The sequence below is a fragment of the Crocuta crocuta genome, unplaced genomic scaffold (assembly GCF_008692635.1).
Source record: "Crocuta crocuta isolate KB4526 unplaced genomic scaffold, BGI_CrCroc_1.0 scaffold213, whole genome shotgun sequence".
In the NCBI taxonomy this organism is placed as follows: Eukaryota; Metazoa; Chordata; class Mammalia; order Carnivora; family Hyaenidae; genus Crocuta; species Crocuta crocuta.
Genome location: NW_027529442.1, coordinates 2,192,097 through 2,214,854, shown reverse-complemented (window position 1 = coordinate 2,214,854; position 22,758 = coordinate 2,192,097). Strand labels below are relative to the sequence as shown.

Here is a 22,758-nt window from a genome sequence, read left to right as displayed (position 1 = left end):
ATAATCTGAATCTAATCATGAGTAAACACCACACAAATTCAATATGAGAGAGATTTTAGGCAGTAAGTGGCCTAAGTTCTTTGAAGGGCAAGTTCATGAAACATGAAGAAAGTTTCAGATTTATGAAGACTACCGAGACAAGATAACCCTATGCAACAGGGGATCATGTAATTTTTTTTTTTTACATTTATTTTTTTTTGACAGACTAAGAAAGACAGATTACAAGTAGGAGNGGCTCAAATTCACAAACTGTGAGATCATGACCTGAGCCAAAGTCAGACACTGAACTGAGCCACCCAGGCGCCCCAGGACCATGTAATTTGGATCCCGGGCCAGGATAAAGTCCAAAAGGAGGAAAAAATAAAATTTCTCATTTTCCTACAAAGGACATTGGTGGCATACCTGACTATATTTGAGTGAGGTGAATAGAGAACGGAACTGTATCGAAGTTAATTTTCTGCTGCTGACGATTATATTATGGTTATAGAAAATCAAGATGGCGTCTAATGTCACCTGAATGTCTGCCCTGGATTAAGATAAAAAAGAAGCAAAATACTCCCATACCCACCCACTAGCAGTGACCCTTTCAGTGGCCTGGTCACAGGCAACCTCTCTGCCCGTGACAGATACCAAGTGTCACAGGACTGGAAGCAGGAAGACACACCTGGGTGAAGACCTACCAAGGTGACACCTGGTTCTACAAATGGTAAGGAATAAACGGGAAAAAAAGGCTGCCTAGCCGATCTCTTAGTACGCTGTCATTTCCATATCGTCCCTAGTGAGAGAATCCAGTAGATTCTCTCCAGGGAAGGAAAACACCCCCCCAAAGACCAAGGTAAATCCAAACCACAGAGATGGTCCCACGGCCTCTGGTATCCCTGGGTTTCCAGCTTGCTGATTCTTCCCACCCTCCTGGCCTCACCACCATGGCCAGTTCCTTCCCTGGAAGCCCGCCTGTCTTCAGAGTAGCCAACTTTTTTTTAGTGTTGTCAACGCTGCAGACAAGACAACTTTAGAAACTGTTGATTCAAAGAAACAGAGGAACAGCAGAGCTGTGGCTTCCTACTAGTGACCTGCGGCAATCCCTGGCGACACGATCTAAAACCACCCCCAATTCCCCTGCACTGAGAAGGTGTTTGCTGGTTGCCAGGTCATCTTCACACAATCCAGTCCCATCCCAAAGCCCTTACGTGAAAATGACCTGCTAATTGGGTCCCCAGTGCCTCCATCATAAATAGATATTACAACTGGCAGTGTAATTAGCAAGCTTCCAAGACAACCATCCTCCCCCCACCACCCCTGCTGAAATTGTCCTCTCCGACCTTTCAAATCCTAGATATTTTTGGATGGAAAGATCTGCTGAATCACAGGAGTCTTCCACCTAATGAAAGCAATTAAAGTAACGACTCAAAATCCGTGGTAGCGAAACAAAATTAATAACTGAAACGGAGGGACAGTCAGTAAAAAGCAAGCCATATGAATAACTTTCCTTTGTCTCAACTATCCAGAAAATGCATGTTAGCAATCAAAAGCCCAGGAAGTGTCTCAATGTCTCAATTTTCATTGAGACACTTCTGTCATTGACCAAAGGAGATCTTGGATCATCTTCTACCTCCTGAGAATTAAGCTTTATGTTGAATAAAAGATGTCTTAATATCTTTCACAATATGATTCTAATACTGTTTTGTTTTTTTTTTTTAGTGTTCCAACAACCCACCCAAAGGCCACAGACCAATGGCTTAACGGTCAGTCATTAGTTATGACAGGGGGTTGGGGTTACAGATGATTATCTTCTCCTCTATGAATGAATATGCATGAATTCCCCTATTTTTCGCAGTGAACACTTGCTACACTTCGGTAGGAAGAAATGACGAAGTGTGAGGATAATGAAGTAACACTCCCGTTCAAACACAGAGCCATCTTCAAACTTCAAAGGTGTTGGTAATCACCTGGGGTGCTTGCGGGAAAGCCGACACAGGTGCCATCAGTCTGGGGCAAGGCGGCGGTCCCGCCTTTCCGACAAGCTCCCTGCTTAGAGCCAGACAAACCCGATGGCGCTCTGATTGCCAAGGAGCTACACAAACACAACTCAGATGCCAACAATCCCCGTTGTAAAAAGATGATGATGATAACAAGGCCTTAAATCAAAGCGGGGCAACATCGACGCCGTCTTACACTGAAAAATTAATGCACTCGGGGCCCCAGCCAGCGAGAGGGTAAACAAAACAAACCAAACCTGAACTTTACTTGAAAGTACAGTGCTCCGCCGGAAGCGCCGGTCTTCATAGTTAAAAACAAATGAAATTGCTTCTTATTGATTTTAATTTAGGCTGGAACGTTTGCTGTCCAATCATGCCAGCACGGAAGACTGCGAGCAGGGACAAGATATGATAAGAGAGAGCTCAGGAAACCATCAGACACTCTGATGACCTCTCGTCTACGCAGCAGCGAAGGCACAGGACGCAGGAGGAGGTGTGGGCGAAATACACACTCACTCACAGCTCCACTTTAACAAGTTAATCTCCTCCTCCAGGGCCTCATAGCATTATGAACTCGTTTTATTTTTTTAATTCCGTCTCTAACTGTTGTTCAATTAAGTTTTACTCGCTTCCTTACAGATCCTTAGGATTCTCATTTACAAATAAAATCAAGAGAAGCAGTTAAGGCTAAGTGTTACCAGCATGCCTCCTCAGAGAAGCTGTCCTGAGCACCAAAGTAAAAGTCTTTCGCATTCCTGGAGATAAAAAGCTCAAAATGAATGAACTAAAAAAACAAACAGACAAACTGAGGAATGAAACCTTATTAAAGGACTACTGTGGCCAGGCCACCTGGTGACCTACCCTTGTATGTATTTCTGGCCGATACTGGTGCTCTTTGATTCAAAGTGACCAAAATCAACCCTGGGCTAACACAGGCAGAGAAAGAACCTATTGAAAGGAATTGGGACATCTCAGAGAGTCCCACCAAAGGCCAAACAATCCAGCTTCTGCAAGGGCAAGGTCAGAGCAGCTCTGGGAATTCGGATAGCAGGAACTAAGAGAGATGTCACCATTCTTATGTCACTTGACTTAATCCTCCACTTGCATGGAGGAAAGGTAGGACAATGACGACCAGCCAGGGTCTTGTAACCCCCCCCCTCAAACAGGGATGGATAGAGCCCCCTGATGGGCAGAAGGCCCCAGAGGGATCAATACCCAAAAGTAGCAAGGATGCTAAGAGCCAAAAAGGGTAAAGGGATGCTGGGCACGCAAAAACAAGAGTGATATAGGGGCACCTGGATGGCTCAGGCAGTTCAGTGTCTGACTCTTGATTTTGGCTCAAGTCATGATCCCAGGGTCGTGGGATCAAGTCCCACATCGGCCTCTGTACTGCTCAAGATTCTCTCTCAATATCTGTCTCTCTCTCTCTGCCCTTCTCCTCCACTTGGGTGTTCTCTCCCTAAAATACTTTTTTTTAATTAAAAAAAAATCATGAGTGAGATAAGAATGGGGCGCCTGGGTGGCTCAGTCAGTTAAGCATCCAAGGTCATGATCTCACGGTTCATGAGTGAGTTCAAGCCCCACATCGGACTCTGTGTTGACAACTCGGATCCTGGAGCCTGCTTCAGATTCTGTGTCTCCCTCTCTCTCTGCCCATCCTCTGTTGGCACTCAGTCTCTCTCTCTCAAAAATAAATAAATGTTTTAAAAAAAAATTTTTAAGAGAAAAGAATGGTGTAAGAATAATAAGCATAGCTGTGTGTTTGCAGGGGACAGTGACTTACTTATATTCACACTTAATTCTTATGTCAAGTTTATGAGATAGAGACCATTATCCCATCCTATGGATGAGGAAATTGGGGACTGAGGACCCACAGCTAGCCCAGGACAAAGCAAGATGCTACAGTCTCAGTTTACAAGACCACTGTGAGAAAGCTGCCCGGTCTTTCCCTGTGCAATTTTACAGTCTCCACAAACAACCAAATCAAGTCCAAATGCCTCAGCCTGGCATTCAAGGGCCAGTCAATGCCTCAGCATTGACTCCCAGGCCTCTCAAATCTCTGCAGTGTCCACCTGTTTATGCCATGAGGAATAAGCTAAGATAACACATGGAGATGGGTCCACATTCCAGAATGGCATCACTCTGCTCTTGGAATAAGCCCATTTACCCACTAGTCAACCCACCTTAACAGGATCATTACTGCCTCTGCTCACTAGCTCCCCCTGCTGCATGTGCACTTATAAAACATCAGGCAGACTGTCCCAGGTATACAGAGCATCTCCCAGGAAAATATCTTCCTCATTTCTCTATTGCTCCTCAACACTTAGGGGCTGAATCAGTATTTCACCATTTTATATCTTCAACCCCAAACAGCTAGGCACACTGTTTTATGGGCCTTCACCTTATTTCCCCAATTCACACACGTTTTTAGAACCCCCATAAACACAAAGCAAAGTGCTACTCACAAGGAGTTTCCACTTTTATTTGATGTGAATCCATTACCTTCCTGCAATACTATACACGAAGATACCCTCCCTTTGTAGGTTAAAAACCATGATGTCCCACTGGTCAGTTCAGGCATTCATTTCTGTCTACAGACTGGAAGTAGTAACGTCCAGAAGTCAACATCAGAGTGTCACACTAGCAACTGCCAAGATGAAGCAGCAACTTCTAGGTTCTCCCATTTCCTCTCTGCCCCTCTTGGCCACTGTTTTTCCCTCTCATGTTATTGCAGCCACATGCTCTCAAATAGATAAACACAAATCTAACATCAGAGGAGACAAAGCACCCCATAGCGGTGTGCGGGCTGCACTCACAAATGACTCAAACACAGAGTTAGGAAGTAAAAAAAACAATGCTGCAGACCTGCAGATGCTGTTAACACAAGGGCTTCGGTTGTAGGGAGAAAGACAACTGATTTGACCTTGCTTCTCACCCTTGAGCTTTCTCGCTTGCCATCTGATTAGCTAGTGTCTGGAACTAATTAACAGGTGTGGCAAGAAGGTAAGAAGAAAACAAACCTTGGCAACTTTCTCCCAGGGAATTGATGGCTTTAGATTTACAATGGCTCCTCCAGGACAGAACTAACAGAGAGAACTCAGTGAGCTGGGTTCGTTATTCACAGACTGTCCACCTATTGCGCCTTCAGGAGCATCCACCACCAAAAAAGTAGAGTTAAAGACTCATCCCTGATTAGCCGGTTGCTTCCTTGGCTACAGATGATGCCAAAAATATTCACAAAAATACCCGAGTGGACAGAGCCCCAAAGCCTTAGAAATGTTCAAGCGAAGACATGTGCTTGCTATGCCCGGAGACTAAGATACCAAGGAAGGAAACACAAACACATTGTCCCTCCACCAAAGACATTACTTCTCTGGAACTACTCAGAAACCTGCAGAAACCTGTACAAATCACACAGTCCCTTGCAAACATGCCTTCTGCAGGCGAAAGGTGTAATTATATCCTGTTATCCAAGGTAATTTACCTAGAGCTCCTGAAAGATTTCTATAGCCATAAGAAAATAATAATCTTTAAGTCCTTTGACTTTATTTTTGGCCACAGGAATAAAACCTATGTACCCAGTGAGGCTTTTTGCCTCATTTTAATTAACATGCATATCATTTATTGAGCTGACAATGCATTCTAGCATTTCATCAACCTGAGTCAGAAGTCAGAATACACACAAAGACTTGACCCTATTCCGTGTATCCCTACACTGGTCGTATCCCTACATTGGCCAAGTGTGAAAGAATGAAGACATCTGTCCAACTTAGCCTCCAGTCCTTGCTCACCTGGGCCTCTGACTTTTCCAAGTGAACCCGGAGTTCAACCCAAGATGGGCAGAGCCAATTAATTATCTATTAACAGAAGCACCGTGTTGTTAGGAAAAAGATTTCTGACTTTCGAGTCAGAGACTTGGATCCTCACTTTCAAATGTATCTGATGCTGGGCAAGTTTCTTAACTGAGCCAAACTTCAAATAGGGTGTATCTGGCCGCTAGCCTGAGGCCCACCTGCTCTGAGTGGGTGCTCAGCCAACAGCGGTTTATGTTAGTGATGTCACGTCATAAAACACCTGGAGAACGAGTAAGAGCCAAATGTCTGGATACTCTCACTCTCCCCTGCAAGAATGGGCTGGAAGGGAAGTATTCTTCCCAGAAATCTGAGACTAGAGCAGAAATCACTACACCAGAGTAGAAAACTCCCAGACCCAGGGAAAGGCAGAAGGGAGGCAGCTTGCAGAAGCAGCAGACACAGGTGATCACAGGAAACCCGAAGAGGGAGGTGCCTTGATAATCTGGCAACAGAAACACGAAAACTCTGTGTGGACAGAAAGGGCCACTTTCCTTTACAAGCCACTCTGAAATCTGGCTACACCATAGACAAGAACATCCTCAGAGAACTCCTTTCCTTCCCCTTCCCACGTGAGCCCGCACAGCTGCTCTCTCCACCCCTCCCCTGGGTTTCCAAGGCAGACTCTGGATGGGACCTAAGGACCTCCTTACAAACACGTATTCAACACGCCATTCAACACCCCAACTCGAAGACTTCAACAACCTTGTTTATGCCTCGTAAAAGAACTTACAGCTGAAACTCCGATGCTTATCACCTGCACCAAACAAAGGGCATGTGTCCACCCAGCCAAACGTTCCCNTTCCCGCTAACCTGCTGCTTGCTTCTAGCAACGGCCACCCTTGCCCAGGTTCTTGGCCTGCTGATGTGCGCCGACACAGGGGACCCAATCAATGCTCGCAACCTTCTAGGCAGATCTGAGCTGTCTGATACGTGTGTTCATCTGTCCCATTTTCCCCATCGCCCCCTTCATAATTAAGCAGCAGGCTGGCAAGTCCGGAATGATCTACTCTGATTAGAAGAGCCTCCCATTTTCATATTCTGTTAGAGAAAGAAGCCAAACATCTTAAGCACGGTTTGGACATCTCCACACTCTATAGATGCACCTGCTCCATCTCACCGAATCCACAGCTGTGTTCAGAACGCCTGGACCGCTGGTCCTAACCTAGAGCCCAGCGCTTGGATCTGATGTGAACTCGGCTATTAACTAGAAATGGGAATTTCAGCCTCAATAAACCAAATACACAGGAGGACAAACACCAAGGGCCTGGGGTGCTGCCTGAGAAAGGGCCCCACAGGCAGGGGGGAACCGGTACTGGGATGTTAGCACTCTTGAGCTTCTGCGAGCAGCTTGCAACGTCTGAAGCTCTCCTAGGCCCTTTCTGCCATTCAAATTACCGAGCACGAGCTGGGTCAGAACGCTCCAGGTCTTCTCCGCCGTCCTGGGGGTCCAAGGCAGCAGAAGCTGGTGTTTTAAAAGCACGCAGACAGGCTTGCAACCCTCCACAGATCCCACAATGCATCACCCACTGGAGCCAGAAGACGGAGAAATCAAAGCCAGGAGCCCTGCCAAATGCCCACTCAGGAGCTGGTAAAATAACAATAATGGCGAACGCGTTCAAATGCCTGCTATTTGCCAGGCCTGTGTTAATTGCCTTTCAAGTCTCTCCTCATTTTAATCCTTCAACAACTTCACAGAGCAGGGACTATCAGCTACGCCACTTCACAGATGGGCAGAGCTAAATGACCTCGGAGCTATGGGCCACCTGGGTGGCTCAGTCGGTTGAGCGTCTGACTTCAGGTCAGGTCATGATGTCACAGTGAGTGAGTTCGAGCCCCACATCAGACACACTGCTGTCAGCACGGAGCCTGCTTTGGATTCTCTGTCCCCTTCTCTCTCCGCCCCTACCCCGCTCATGTGCGCGCACTCTCAAAAATGAATCAACATTTTTAAAAATATATGACCTCGAAGATAAATGATCTCAACTCTCTATCCTGATACCCAGACTCTCGTGCTTTCTAGTGACAGAGCCTTCCAGGAGGCACGCCTCTCCACCAACGACTAGAGTCCCCTGGCCCTATGTGTTAAAAGGGTACAGAAGGCAGGAGGGGTGACCATGGTCACCCAGGGAAACACTCTTCTGGAAGGCAAGATAAGGCTGGAAAGAGCACTCAACACGGGTGCTATCAGATAAAACCACACTACAAGCCAGGAATGCGAGCCACATATGTAAATTTTAAGTTTTACAGTGGTCACACCACACGAAACAAGAAACAAGCAATATAAATTTTAGTAATATATTCCACTTAACCCAAAATACGGAAAACCTTGTTTTGATAGACAATCAATGTACAATTTTAATGAGCTATTTTACATACTTTTCCCATAGGTCTTTGAAACCCGATGTATTTTTAGACTCAAAGCCCGTCTCAATTCAGACAAGCCACATTCTGAGCGAGCCACATGTAGCTAGTGGCTACCGTGTGGGTCAGCACAGTTCCACAGACAGATCATAGTTAAGCAAAGGCTCCACTTTAGGAGGAAAACCTCATATCCAGGGAACAAATAAGGAATTACCTGTCATCACCCAAGTACTTGGCGTATTACCAAATACCAAGAAGTCATCTGATGTCAGCTTCACAAAAGAATTCCTTTTGCCTTTTATCCTTGCTCTCCAATTTCAATAGCAAAACGAACACTGATCAGAGGACTGCTCAGATTTTGAGAAACAAGCTACCTAAAAGGTAACAATGAATTTATTCAGAGTAAACACAAGCCATGTTACTAAACATAAACAACAGGGGGAAAGGATCCATTCAGTCAGTCACAGTTTTAAAGACTGCTGTCACCAAGCCCACACTTAACACTTACTTAAATAGCTAAGAATTCAGAAAGGTGTCACTTTGGAATACAAACAGTCCTACAGAGCCTTAATCTGATGCAAAACCTTTGGGCTTTGAAGAAAGGAAAAATAAGCAACTAAATTTAAGTCCCTAAACCTACATTAGTAAAGCTCACCAATTAGAATATGATGTAACCACCACCAAGAGATTGGACTTTTTTTTTTCCTTCCAAATAAATGAATGGGAGTCAAACAGGAGCCAAAATCAATGTGTGAATCAGGAAACCTGTGCACATGATACTTGCTATTGACATCTGCTCTTTCAGGTCAATTTCTAAATAGCTCCATGGTTTAAAAACTGCCCCTGTAGCAGCAAGAATATAAAAGCACTTGGAAATGCTGTTCCTTATGCTACCCTTTAAGGCTGGCTAACATGTCTCAGAATTGCATAGGGGGTGGCACAAATCCTCTCCCAGGCCAACTCTTGCAGAGAATGTCAAGACCTAGTGTAGGTGTTAGCCGGAAAGAGCTCTGTGATCAATTAGCAATGTCTGTCCAGGCTAGGGCAAGGAGGACTCTCCCCTCAAATGCCAATTTCCAATCCCTGTGTAGAAAAACTGCAAAGTAACACAAGGGCAAGAAGGAGACAAACACATGAACACACACATGCTACAGACTTGCACTGAGTATTTTCATCCGTGTGCACCCAAGGGATAGGATGGGTCCGTCATTACAGATATAGACAGACAGACAGACAGACAGACGGGTGGGTGGGTGGAAGAAAGGAAGGAAGAAGGACGGGAGAAAGGAAGAAAGGGGGGGAGGGAGGGAGAGAGTAAGACTCGTACATCCTACCCACACAGGTTAATTTCAGTAATGAAATACCAAGGGTAACTATAAACCAGTTCCTTCAAGCTGGGGGCATATAGGGCAAATTGAAACCCAATAGCCATCTTTGGTAAATCTCTGTCAATAAAAAATGTTCCTGAGCCACATGCACTTTAATTCATCCACCACCTACTACTCTGTTAGCAGAGAAGAAACACAACACCATCTAGAAAGGCAAGTTGGAATTCTGATCCGGCCATTTCATTAACTGGGAGATCTCTGCTCTCCCTGAATTCCCAGTCTCCTACCTCTTCATAGGGTCACACGACACTAAGTAAGTTCATGGGTACGCAAGCATTTCTTTCATCAATCTTAAGCAACAGCTATTAAAAACAGATAGGTACCATTTATAATGCCCTGGGCACCTAACACTTTTCTGGTACTTTGCACTCACAGTCCCATTTCATCCCCATTTTATAGATGAGAAAACTAATTTAAGTAGCTGGCCCAAGTAAGTGAGGTACAAAGTGAGGGTTCACTAAATTGGGTCACTTACTTAAGTTTGATGGACAGATCTGTGCAATGCAAAAACCACACGCCTGAGGCGCCTGGGTGGCTCAGTCAGTTGAGCATCTGACTTTGGCTCAGGTCACGATCTCACAAGCTTAGGAGTTCGAGCCCTGTGCTGGGCTCTGTGCTGACAGCTCAGAGCCTGGAGCCTGCTTCAGATTCGGATTCTGTATCACCCTTTATCTCTGTTTTCTTTCTCTCTCTCTCATAAATAAAAACATTTTAAAAAATGTGAAGGGGCCCCTGGGTGACTCAGTCATTTAAGCATCTGACTTCGGCTCAGGTCGTGATCTCACCATTGGTGGGTTCAAGCCCCACGTCAGGCTCTGTGTTAACAGTTCAGAGCCTGGAGCCTGCTTTGGACTCTGTGTCTCCTCCTCTCTCTCTCTCGTTCTTGCTCTCCCTCTCTGCCCCTCCCCTGCTGGTGCTCGGTCTCTCTCAAAAATATATAAACATTAAAATTTTCAATGTTTTTTTAAAAAAGCACATCTTAGAAGGGGTTCAGAAAAAAACTCTAATGCCAGAGTTACCCACCCTCTATCTCGCAAGATAATTTTAGCAGCTTCTGCACAATCTGATCAACTGGGAAAATGAGAAGCTAATGCCTAAAACTACCACGTTTTTCTTCTATTTTCCTCACCTTCCACATGGCCTGTGCATGCCTCTAAGCAAAGAAAATGAGTAGTTTTACAAGAGAAAACAACTGGATAGAAGAAGAAAATAGGGTGGCGTCAACTAGCAGTGAATTATAGAAAACTTCGTTTCTAAGCAAAGTAAAGAATCACCATGCTGCACCAGCCAACATCTGTCTGGTCAAGGCCATTCAGAAAGGTGATCAACCAATACTTGCACAACCAAAGATGGTCAGTTCCGGCAAGCCCTCCCTCTTTCTAGACCAATCTGCCCAAAGTCTTGTTACAAGGTAATAGATCAGGATTCGTCTTCAGGCTCTACGGTCCGCACTCTGCCCCCCTCTGGATGGATACCCCATGTTGCTATTAGCGGAGCCACCAAAGCAGACATGCAAATGCACATTTCTCCTTAATCACCCCTAAAACCAAGGGGACTACTGATGTAAATGGACACCAGGCTCACAGAATGTAGCCTAAGTTATTCCACAAGAGGGAAAAAAAAAAAAAAGTTCATGATCATCAAAATATAACCCTGCTGTCCCTGAGGGCATTGGACTCTAATTAGAATGTATTTTGTTTCCAGCAAAAGATACCTTGGTGGCCAGCAACAGAAAATACAAATTTAGCTTCTCTTTCTATTCATTTATTTTTTTTCAGAGAGTGAAGGCGCATGCAAGTGGGGAGTATGACGAGGGGGCTCCATCCCAATGACCCTGGGCTCATAATCTGAGCCAAAATCAAGATTCAGATGCTCAACTGGCTGAGCCACCCAGATGCCCCCGCTTCTCTCTTTTTAAGGATGGACTTCAAACACCATGAAAATATGCACACTCATAACTCTCTCTTAAAGAAGGTGTTAGCTTTGGATATCCTATCTCTGATAAGGGATACAATATACAAATGTGAGTTTTCTGGAAACCACACACAATGATACCAGTGTTTAAGGGAGCATCTACTCCTTTGAGGAGTCCTCAAATATGACTAACACCATGTAGATGCTGAAGACAGACGGAGGAATGGCACCCTGGCCCCCAAGAGCAGTCTAATTAGGATCTGAATCATACATGAGGAACTCATGTGAACATACCCCATGTTAGAATGGCCACTTGAAGAACACGTGCTAGAATTAGGGCCAAGGAATCACCCACTCAAATGTTCCATCTGTCTATGCCAAAAGCTGGCCACTCTCCTTAACTCAAAGTTCAGGTTTTCATAGATTACTGTTGGAAAAATTAAGATGTGCTATTTCCACCACACATTAAACAATGTAACGAATGGTATGATTTGAAAAAAAATGGCTCAAGGATGTTCTGTGAAAAAAATTAAGATACTTGGCAAGGGACCCGGTAAAATGACATCTCCAGTATTAACTGGCTTGGCTCCTTCCTATTGGTCACCATCCTTCCCTCTTTTCACCACCGACCCACCACCACCCATTATCATCTCCTTCCTGGATACTTTGGTAACAAGAAAGTGACCGAGAGAGCCAGTTCACACATCACATGATCCATTTTTCAAAACAACTTTTTTAAAACTGAACAAGCCAACAACAACTTAGATGGAGCAACAGAAGTCACCACAATACTGTGAAACATCCAAGCGGAAGGTCATCTACGGGGCCAAATAGGACACAGCCAGGATGGCTGAGCTCCAGCTTGGACAGGCCAGACCAAAAGGAGTGAGGTCACTCCATCAGCCAGTGGTGGTCGGCCTCACAGCACGACGGGCACATACACACGCATTTACGCGCCTCCAATCCACGTAATACAAAACCTCAAACGGAACAGTAACAAAAAAAAAAAAAATCTTGCCCTCAGGCAGAAACTGAGAAGTCTCCCCCACACAGATGGCAAACACCTCCAGGGACCAGCTGGATATTGTAAATAACCGCTATGGGCCAGGTGACGGGGGCAGCCACTATTTAATCCAAGCTTACCGCCGTTGCCAAGCCAGAACATAGGCACTCGGTTGCAGTACCTTCCAATTCTGAGTAACCCAGACATCTCTGGGAAGCCATCGTGATGACAGGAGTTTCCACCCGTTTCGGTCACCACTGTCCCCCAAGTGCCCGGTATGCTGTAAGCATTCAAGATCCACTGAAAGGCATGGATGCAAAATGCCCCGATTTTTCATTTCATTTTTTTCTTGTTAACACGGTGTGGCCAGATGTTCCCCCGCAGAACTCCAGATAACCTAAATGACTGTCCTTTCTCGGTTTCTCTTTTCCAGAGGAAGATCAAGAACTAGCTTTGTGTCCTCTATTTAGACAAAGAATCCTGCCCCATAATCGCAAATCGCATTAGTTTTAAAGGCCCGATGTAACCTCATCGGCATGAACAAGCCTCCGTTTTTTACCTGGACTCCAGAAAAAAATAAGGTTTAATGTTTAAAAACAAAAAAAAATAGCTTATAGGCATTCCATTAACCGAGATCCACTCACCACCTTGGCTGTTCCCTGGGGATATTCTGTAGCAAGGTTAGCAACACAATCAAAGGGTTCTTAGAGCCTTAGGAAGCAAACTCTCAGAGGAAAGTTAGTAAGAAACACACCTCAGAAATCACAATGTAATATGCAATGACCCCTTGACGTACATACTGCAGAAAGGCTACAACCTTCCAAACTGCCCAGCCTGGCACCAACAATCCCTAAAATCGCAGGTGAATTTCAGCTAAGGGTGAGGAAAACAACCCCAAAGGAACACAGGGTCTTGCCTAGATCCCGTGGCTGGCTTGGCTGGCTCTCCTGGCTACCTCTGAACTCCAGAGGAAAAATCCAGAACCCAAACCATCTCTTGCCACCTAATACAACTCCCTGGGACCTTTTCATCAAGTCAAAAAAGGGACACAACCAGGAGCTGAGCTCCAGAGCCTGCAGCCCACATTTGAACGATATATGGGATAATACCACATTCTTCTAATATAACCATATATGATGCTACAAACAAAAGTCCTCAAACTGTCAACTACATGAGATCATTCTGACGAGCAATCAAAAAAATACTTACCACCAACAAACTCCCTCTGCCCACAGTTATTATCACCTTATTGAGAAGCTAAAGTAATTTGCTGAAAGGTCAGCTCTTCAATGAAACCAAATAAAGTCCTATACTAATTGCATTATTTCCTTATTTATTTGTGGTAAATACACAGAAAGACACCTTTACTTCACCCAGTGTTTATAGACCCTGTATAGATGGGAAAAGTACAAAGGTGAAATACTCAAGGCGGGAAATTGGCTTTCCTATGCAATTAGGAAAAAGTTTTCAGACCAACAGCAACCAGTCTGAAATTCAGAATTTTCCTGAGAAATGACTAGAGAGGTATAGTCTAGCCACCCCCGCTTACTACAAGGGGTAACACCTCAGACAAGGGTCAACTTCCTTCAGCTTTAATTTCTTCAACCTAAAGCAGAGATATTTACAGTGTCTATTTCCAGGTAGATCAAAGGTACATAAAAAGCTTAGGCACAGCACCTAGATAATGGCCAAGCGCTTGGTGAGTGGAAGCTGTTATAACCCTTGTTCCCATTTTATAGATTAAAAAACTGAGGCCCATTTGCCCTAGGGAACACTGCTGTAATAGAACAAGAATTTCAACCTGGGCCTCTGGGGTCCTAGAGTGGTTCCTGAATAAGATGTACGTGTGTCTGGGCCCCCCAGTCCACCAATGCCACTCACTCCTGCCCCCACGAGATGTTGGGTAATTCGCCCGGCTACCGAGTGCCACAGCTAGTTCTTAGCCTCCACATTCTGAATGGACACACTTCAGGAAAAGTAATACTGTTTTTTAATGAAGAGAACCCATCTATAAATAACAATTACTTTATAAATAAATCCTTTCGACGGTACGTGACTAACTAGACTCTTGCAAACAGTCAACGACATTTCCTTATTAATCTGGCCTCTGCATTTAAATTTGGTCAACTGTTTATGGCGGTCTCCTCTATCCAAACTACTTCAAATTGATGCGTTTATCTGATGGAAAGGGCACTGTGATGTAAGGACACGCAGCTGCAACAGTGTAAGAATTCAAATACCTCTTGGAGTCCCACAACCAGCGTGAATTCCTCAAAAGTATACCCTTCGCGCTATCAATTGACAAACCTGTTTCATTCTCCTTGTTAGAGAAATAGTATCACAGACCCAAAAATAAGACCAGTTGTCCTATTTTCTTACATGGAAGTGTTACATATTCCATGAACTATGCTTTCGTCTCTTCTTTTTTAGTTGCTCGATTTCAGCAGCCAACTGTGTCACTTTGCCACAGCCCAAAAATAGAGAAGTCGAGTGGTTGAAACTCACATTTTGTTGTTTGGCCAGAAAACCATCATGCTGATTTCAGTTTGCAAGAAATTGATCCGAGGGCAGGAGCTGTGCATGCTGTGTGGTTCTCCCCTGCACGCTCGGCAGGTCCGAATCTCTGGAGACAGGGAGCCAGGACGTGACAGTGTCCAAGTGCCACACAAGCACAAAATGAACACAATACCCAAATAGGGCTGTTTGCCTCCCGTTAGCAGCACAAGAATTAAAACGCCGGAATGTCAGTAACAGGCAGACCCATCCTCCTTGGTAAGAACACTACCCAGAAACCCTTAGAAAAATTGGCATCCCAGGGTGCTTGTGTGGCTCAGTCGGTTCAGCGTCTGACTTCGGCTCAGGTCATGATCTCCCAGTTCGTGGGTTCAAACCCCGCATTGGGCTCTGTGCCAACAGCCAGCTCAGAGCCTGGAGCCTGTTTCGGATTCTGTATCTACCTCTCTCTGACCCTCCCCTGCTCACACAGACTCTGTCTCTCTCTCTCTCTCTCTTTCTCTCTCAGAATTAAGTAAAACATTTAAAAAAAAGAAGAAAAAGAAAAACTGGCATCCCAGGGTACAGGACTAGGCAGCTCTTTCTACCAAGGATAACCCCACACGTGATCTTGGAGATTCCCGCGGCACCTTTTAAACCTGTTGCAAACATCATTTTTCCCCATTTAAAGTTGGGGGGGGCGCCTAGGGAGCTTCAGTCAGATAAGGATCTGACTCTTCATTTACGCTCTGGTCATGATCTCTTGGTCATGAGATGGAGCCCCATGTCAGGCTCTGATTGACAGCACAGAGCCTGCCTGGGATTCTCTTTCTCTCTCTTCCTCTCTCTCTCTCTCTCTCCCTCCCTCCCACCCCTGTCTCTCAAAATAAACAAACATTAAAAAAAACAAACCTTTCAAGTTGGGAACGTGGAACCCTTCCTTTGTAATGTGAGTGAGGAGGGATCTCAGACTTCACTGAGACTTTATCCCTTCTTTAAACCTCAAAAAGTAACTACTTCACTAATTTTACATGGGACATCCCCTTACTGCCCCTATTCCCCCTTGCCCTCAACAGCAAAGCCAGGTACAAAACCCATGGTGCAAGTCTATGTAAAACCTTTAAAAAAATTTTTTTTACACACAATTTTTCAGCTCCATTCTCCTCCTTCCATATACTCCTGTCCAAATCTCTTTAAAACACATAAAATAAAAATGGCTGCTCTACTAAATACCTAATGTTCACCAAGCAAAGTTCTAAGTCCTTTAGCATGCATTCTTGCTCAGGCCATGCAAAGACCTGAGGAGTCAGGGTACTATCACTATGACATTTCACAGAGAGAAAGAGACAGAGAGAGAAAGAAGGGCACAGAGAGGTGAAGTAACTTATCTAAGGCAGCACAGCTAGTAATGGGAGAGGCAGGCTGACTGCAGAGACCATACCCTTATGTACTTCAATACAGTGTAACTCCCCAGAGTTACCTGGTTTAAAAACAAAAACAAAAGGTATTAACAAGTTCCAGGCTCCTACGAGACTTCCTGCTATAGGCGGACATAACAGGGACCCTCATGAGAGCCAAAGTTCTCCTGCAACGTGACAGCTGCCTCCTACCCACTCCCACCGCCGTGACAGTAACACCACCCAAGTCAGAGGGGCATCCAAAAGAGGAGCTGGGCTCATCTCAAACCTAGTCAGCTGTCATTCCTCCACGTAGCCCTAAAGGCACTTTTTACAATGGTTTTTAAAATAATCCTATCAAGCATTATACTCACAGAATCGATGAACATGCATAGGCCTGGCAAACCATCTCACATAGATTATAGATTTTTTTTCTGTCAAAACATTTGCTGCAAAGGATACCGGGTGAAAGGGCCCCTCCCAGTCACAGGTGTCCCTCTAGGGGCAGACAATGGCACACGGAGGCCTTTAGCTACTTCGAGCAATCCTGCACACCCATCTCTTAGAACCTTCCTCCTTGACAGAATCAGAGCAAACCACAAATTTATCTGTTAATAGATTTCAAGCATCAGACGCTTCTGAAAATGAAATTCACCTACGTGACTTCCAGATTTTTTTTTTAAAGAAACATTAACAATTCTGTGGTCTTGGAAATTTGAGACCGAAGGGAATTGTAGGAAAAAGGCACAGAGAGGTAAACAAGGGATGTGAAAACACACATCATTTCTGGAGTGATTTTTTTTTCAGCTACGATGCCTCATAAACACAAACCCCTGCCCCACAAAAAAGCCAAAACAAAGTCAGTAACAGGGATCTCTTTTCCTTACGATGATGCCTTTGATTTTTTTACGTGCACAGAACATTGCCCTAGTCCTGGATTTAGTTCTTTACAAGCAAGGTGGTCACCCCCATTTCTCAGGCAGAGAACCTGAAGTAAATGATCTTTTAATCCTTTGCAAACATTCAGTGAGGACCTAATGTGTGCCTAGGCAGCCTCATTCCTGGACAAATTCCACAACAACTCCCACTGCCTGTTGGGGGCAGGCTCTTCCCAAGAGAACGTTTCTTACTTTCCAGAGCCCTTCCTCAGTACTCACTAGCTTTTTACCCACATGGAGCTCTGTTGGGGAGCTGGGCACACTTCCTCGGCTTTCTTTATATTACTGGATACACCGGCCTCTTATTCTCCACACATACAGCCAAAAATGCAGTTTCAGTGATTACCACTCATCACCTGATAGCGGCCAACCCTTAACAAGGCACATCAAAGGCTTATCGGGAAGAGGAGCAGATGGGAAGAATCAAGAATTTGTCAGGTAACTTCAGATGCCCTGAATCTGTCCTGGAAGTTCTGATTTAGGAAATGTGACCACATGGAAGTTGTGCCCCAGGATGAAAACGTTAATCATAATTTTTTTAAAATCTTGCAGTTCAGAAGGTACATGCATCTTAGAACCTTCAGCTGCTTAGAAATACCACTGCATTGCCCTGCATATTAGACAAGTAAAATGCTGAGTGGAAACTCAGATTTAAAAAAACAAAAACAACTTCCACCAGAAAGGTCAAGAGGGAAGGCAACAGAGCATTAGCAACATTTGTCTTCACCTAGGGAAGGCTCATGTAAGCGTCCAGACTGTCCTTCTGGTCAAGAAGTTTCCAGAAAAACAAGGGAGGGGGTAAGGAGATGGGAGAGAGGTCCGCAGTAACAAAATGCTAGGGGGCACTTATAATGATCTTACCTGAATGGCAAGACAGTCCATTCCAATTGGTGCAGCAATATGTAACTGATTACATAGTACATTAACCTGGGGAGTCTGAGTCCCAAGACAAATGTGAAAGGGGTTTTGTTTCATTTTGCTGTCCCTGCACTGCTTCGTGTAAACAATATAATCTTTTACTCAGTGAAAACAAGACCACAATTAAGGAGAGATGTTTCACTATTAGAGGGGTTTTTTTCCCCCTCATTCCAGCCAACCTTTCCTTGAAACTTTCTGCCTCCAGCAGCAGGAAGTTCCCATTTCCAAAAAGTCCTGCTTTATTTGCATTCATGTTCTAACTTCCTCAACTCTGTAAGAACACTTTAAAAGGAAACGGAATACTGTATTTCACAACCATGTAGAGAGATACAAGTTTCAAGAACGGACAAAGATTCATGTTCAAACGAGGCACATGAAGGGAAGGGGGGCGGTGGTGAGGGGACCTGAATGGTTTCTCCATTCCTGACCTACAAATGTTACTTCTGCATTTTTCTAGTAAGGCCATAAATGGGGTGCCTAGGTGGTTCAACAGGTTAGGCGACTGACGCTTGACTTCGGCTGGGGTCATGGTCTTGTAGTTCATGGGTCTGAGTCCCCCATGACCGCTTGGGATTCTCTCTCCCCCTGACAATAAATAAATGTTTTTAAAAAGTATCTTTAAGGGGCGCCTGGGTGGCTCAGTCCGACTTCCGCTCAGGTCATGATCTCCCGGTTCGTGGGTTCAAGCCCCACATCAGGCTCTGTGCTGGCAGCCAGCTCAGAGCCTGGAGCCTCTTTCAGATTCTGTGTCTCCCTCTCTCTCTGTCTGACCCTCCTCTGCTCGACAGGATGCCCATCACCAATAAGCATGTCCATGCAAATGCTCCAAGAGACAGCAGGAGATGGAAAGTCACTGGGCATCAATCATGCAACTTCCGATTCTGACACATCCAAAGCACACAGAGCTTGTCCATCTCAAGGGTTTCCAAAGTCAGCCTCCTAGATGTAATGTAATTATGGTACAAAACATATCAGAATCAAAGAGAACAGTTTCACTCTGAGGGTGGAAAGAGAAGAAATCAATAAAAAAAAAATTATGTTTCTGCTGAATACCTTACAAATGTAATACATAAAATGTTAACCCTCTCACGTAGCATATTTTACATCCTGCTGCAAGCACTTAAATCCTCAATGATGAGCTATAGATGCCAAATGCTTGCATGAAGTCTGTATCAGGTTTGCTTTTAAATAACGAGCTGTTAGGGAAGGTGGATGGGAATAGAAAAGGTGGAGTTCGTCATTGCTTTCACTGGGTGGGGGGACCCGTAGGGATCCATTGTATTTTCCTAGTTTCATAAATCTTTCTGTAGCAGGGTATTTTTTAAAACATGTAGGAAAGGAATGTACTAGGCACTAAAACATGTTTGATACCGCTTCTGCTCGGGTAAGTGGAAACCTCGCTTGAAACATGAACCGAGATGCGGTCCCGCACCTGCCATATACCGTCCTTCTGTTGGAAGGCGAAAAGCCACAGTTTCTGCCCAGCTGGGGAAAGATCCGGGGCAGGGCTGTTTCCAAAACCCTCCTAAATCACAGCTACCCTGCGTCCCAAACAAGAGCTGAGCACAAATACAAATGGGAAGTTGGTCATTCTGAGAGGAAACAAAATAACAGGGGATTGGGGTTAAAACGTCACACGGAGGACCCTAATCCAACACCAGAAGCTTTTTTATCCCTCCGGGCAACCAGATGAAAGCTTCCGAGGTTATGGAGGCCGTAGGGGGGGGTCCCAAAGGCAAATGGGGGCCCCCACTGGGTTGTGAGCCGGCCCGGAGCAGCAGCTCTCAGCCGCGGCTGCCTCCTCGCCCCAGGGCGCACCCGCTGCCCCCGAGCCCCGGAACCCCGCCGCGTGCGCCCCAAACAGGCGCCCACCGCGGCCCCGCCGCACCCAGGAGGCCGAGCCGGACGAGTTGAGGTGGTAGGAGCCCCACCAGTGGCTCGAGGGCGCCCCCTGAGGTCCAGAAGCGGCGCGGCACCTTCGGAAAACCGAAAGCCGGCGTCTCCCACGGCTCTGACATTTTAACTTTGCCGGATTCCAGCGGCTGCTGCCTGCACCCTCTCCAAAAGGTACTTCTCCGAACCACAGCCCCTCTTCCCCGAGCCTCACACCGCAGCGCCTACCCTTCCCGACAGCCTCATAGGCTCCGGGGCGAGGAAGGGCGCTTTACCTCGCAGAGTGGGCACGGAAAGAAAACGTGGAAGGTGTCAACTGCCCAAGCCCCACGAAGGTGGCATCCCTGGAGGTCCCATTTTGGATTGCAAGCTTCTGACACACCAGGAGCAACCCACGGCCACCCCCCCGGCCGCAGAGCCGAGCGGAGGCGGCGGCCACGAGTGGAACGAGGAATCCTCTTCTGTCGCAGGGCTGCTCTCCGGCTGCCTCCCACTGCCCCCAGGAAAGCGTGACCCTCACAACGCTCGACCCCACTGTGCACCTGAGCCCGCTCGGCCGGCTAGTCCACGGCAAAGAAAGTCTAGAGGCAGCAGATAGGATAACACAAACACCGAGTCTTCTAAGGGAAAGAGGGTATCTTTAAGGAGAAAGGTCCACACCACCCCTAGCCCCGTGGAGACAGAACCCCGGTGGGCAAACCCCAGGCCTCGGGGTTAGTGTGGACGCACGTCGTCGCTCGCCATCCGAGCTGGGTTTCTGGGCAGCGGCAAGAGCTCCCTGCGGTTCCGGGGGCAGGAGGATGCGCAGAGGGGAAAGGAGGTGCCGTAGGAAAGACCGTGCTTGCCTTTCTGCCCCTCGAGGCCACTCCGTGCCACTCCCGGAGCAGGTCCCCGAGGGCAGCGAGAGCGCCCGCGCCCTGTTGCAGGGCGCACGATGGGGCTGGGGAGACCCGCTGCACCAAAACCTTGCGCTCAGGCCGCTCGGGGACAGGAGGCGGAGACCAGAGAGAGCAAAAACATCAGGACACGTTCCTTTTTTCTTTCGTTCAGATAACCCCCACCTCTGGGTAGCCAAGAGCTAATGGATCAGAGAACAGAAAAACGGGGGGGTTCTCCACCCTTAGGAGAGCGAGGCATGAAAAAGCGAATCGCCCCCTTCTTCCCACTCCTTCCCCAAGCCAGGGCAAGAGGACGTGGCCTCCACCCCTGGGGAGGGGGCCGGACTGACTCCAAGGGGCTCCAAGGGGCTGTGTAGCTGTAGCCCGGAGGAAGGGGGGGGGTCCTGCAAGAGGGGAAAGGGAGGCGGCTGGCCTCTGCCCTCCCGTAGAGGAGGAAAGAGGGTTGGCCAGCGGAGGGCTAGATGTGGAGGGTCGCCGAGCCGCACACCGCTACGTGCGGTGATTTAGTATCGTCATCAATAGCCAATACTGTCCCCGTCCTAACCTGGCCAGGAAGGAGCGGCTGTAGGTCCGCCAGCCGCGAGCCGCCTGCAAAAGGGCAAAGATGAAGGTAGGCAGGGCGCGCGAGACCTAAAAAAAATCCGCCCCGGCGCGAACAGGAATCCAGCCGCCGACCGCCCCCCGCCCCCGGCGCCCCTCCTGGAGCAGCCCCGCCGAGCAGAGCTGCTGGGCAAAGGGGCCGCGGGNGAAAGCGGTCTCGCTCCGGCACGAAGAGCAGCCTGCGCCCCAGCCCCGAACGGGGGTCGCCCGCGGCCCCGGACACCAGAACGCAGGCTACTCCCAACATCCCCATTCCTCTACCACCGGCCTCTCCAAAGAGCCGGGAAGCCGCAAGGCAAGTCCCCCCATTTCCGAGCTCCTCCGATCCTTTCCTGGGCGAGGGGCGCACCGTGGGCCCCCCAAACCCACAGAGACATCCTCCCGTGGCCCCAGTCTCCTCATTCGCCCTGGAGCTCTCTCTCCCCGCAACGGAGACGTATCAGCAAAGCGAGCTTTTCTCCCTACTCCGGCTCCCTCAGGCCCCCCAAACCTGAGCGAGAGCAGACCTCTACGGCCCCCGGCCCCCTTCCCGGCCAGCCTCTGCTTCCACCCTCCCCAGCCATCAGCCTCCCTAAACGCCGCCAGACCCAGCGGAGCGGACCCCNGGACGGGCGCCCGAGCGGAGTGCCGCGGCGACAACTCCGCATCCCCCGCGCGCGCGCCGGCCGGGGCCGGGTCCCCTCGGCGGCCGGCACTCACCGGGGAAGCACACGACATAATGGAGCACGGAACTGGTGATTTTCAGGAACAAAATCCACCAACACGGTTCCAGTAACCTCCGCATGTCCGAAAACGCACATCGAAAAGAGGAAGGCAGGGGGGGTGTAAACTTGTTGAATAAGTTCTTGCCTCCGTGTGAGCCTCCGCTAAGCCCGGGCTCCTCTTCCCCTGCTCGCCCGCTCTACGGGCCCNGAGTCCCCCTGGAATCCGGGAAGCCGCCGAGCGCCCCCCGGAAAATCTCAAAAAGTGACCGGGAACGCGGAGCCACGCTGGAGACGATCCTCGGCGGAGAAGGGCTGCTTTCCGCTCAAAGAAAGAGCAAGCCGAGCGAGCAGGGCGAGGGAGCAGGCGGCGGGCGGCGGCGGCGCCGGGGGCCCGGGGCAGGCAGGGACCGCAGGCGG

At 47.4% G+C, this 22,758-nt stretch overlaps 1 protein-coding gene across 3 annotated transcripts in view; it reads right to left on the bottom strand.

Annotated features, from left to right (window-relative positions):
• The window catches only part of PTPRG (protein tyrosine phosphatase receptor type G), a 706,759-nt gene extending 684,217 nt beyond the window's left edge, over positions 1-22,542 (bottom strand). For all 3 annotated transcript variants that reach the window (XM_077760245.1, XM_077760246.1, XM_077760247.1), the window contains exon 1: positions 22,337-22,542. In XM_077760245.1, the coding sequence (XP_077616371.1) occupies positions 22,337-22,421 (85 nt within the window). In that variant the 5' untranslated portion in view covers positions 22,422-22,542. The remainder of the gene's footprint in view (positions 1-22,336) is intronic.
• Positions 22,543-22,758: the final 216 nt, after the last annotated feature.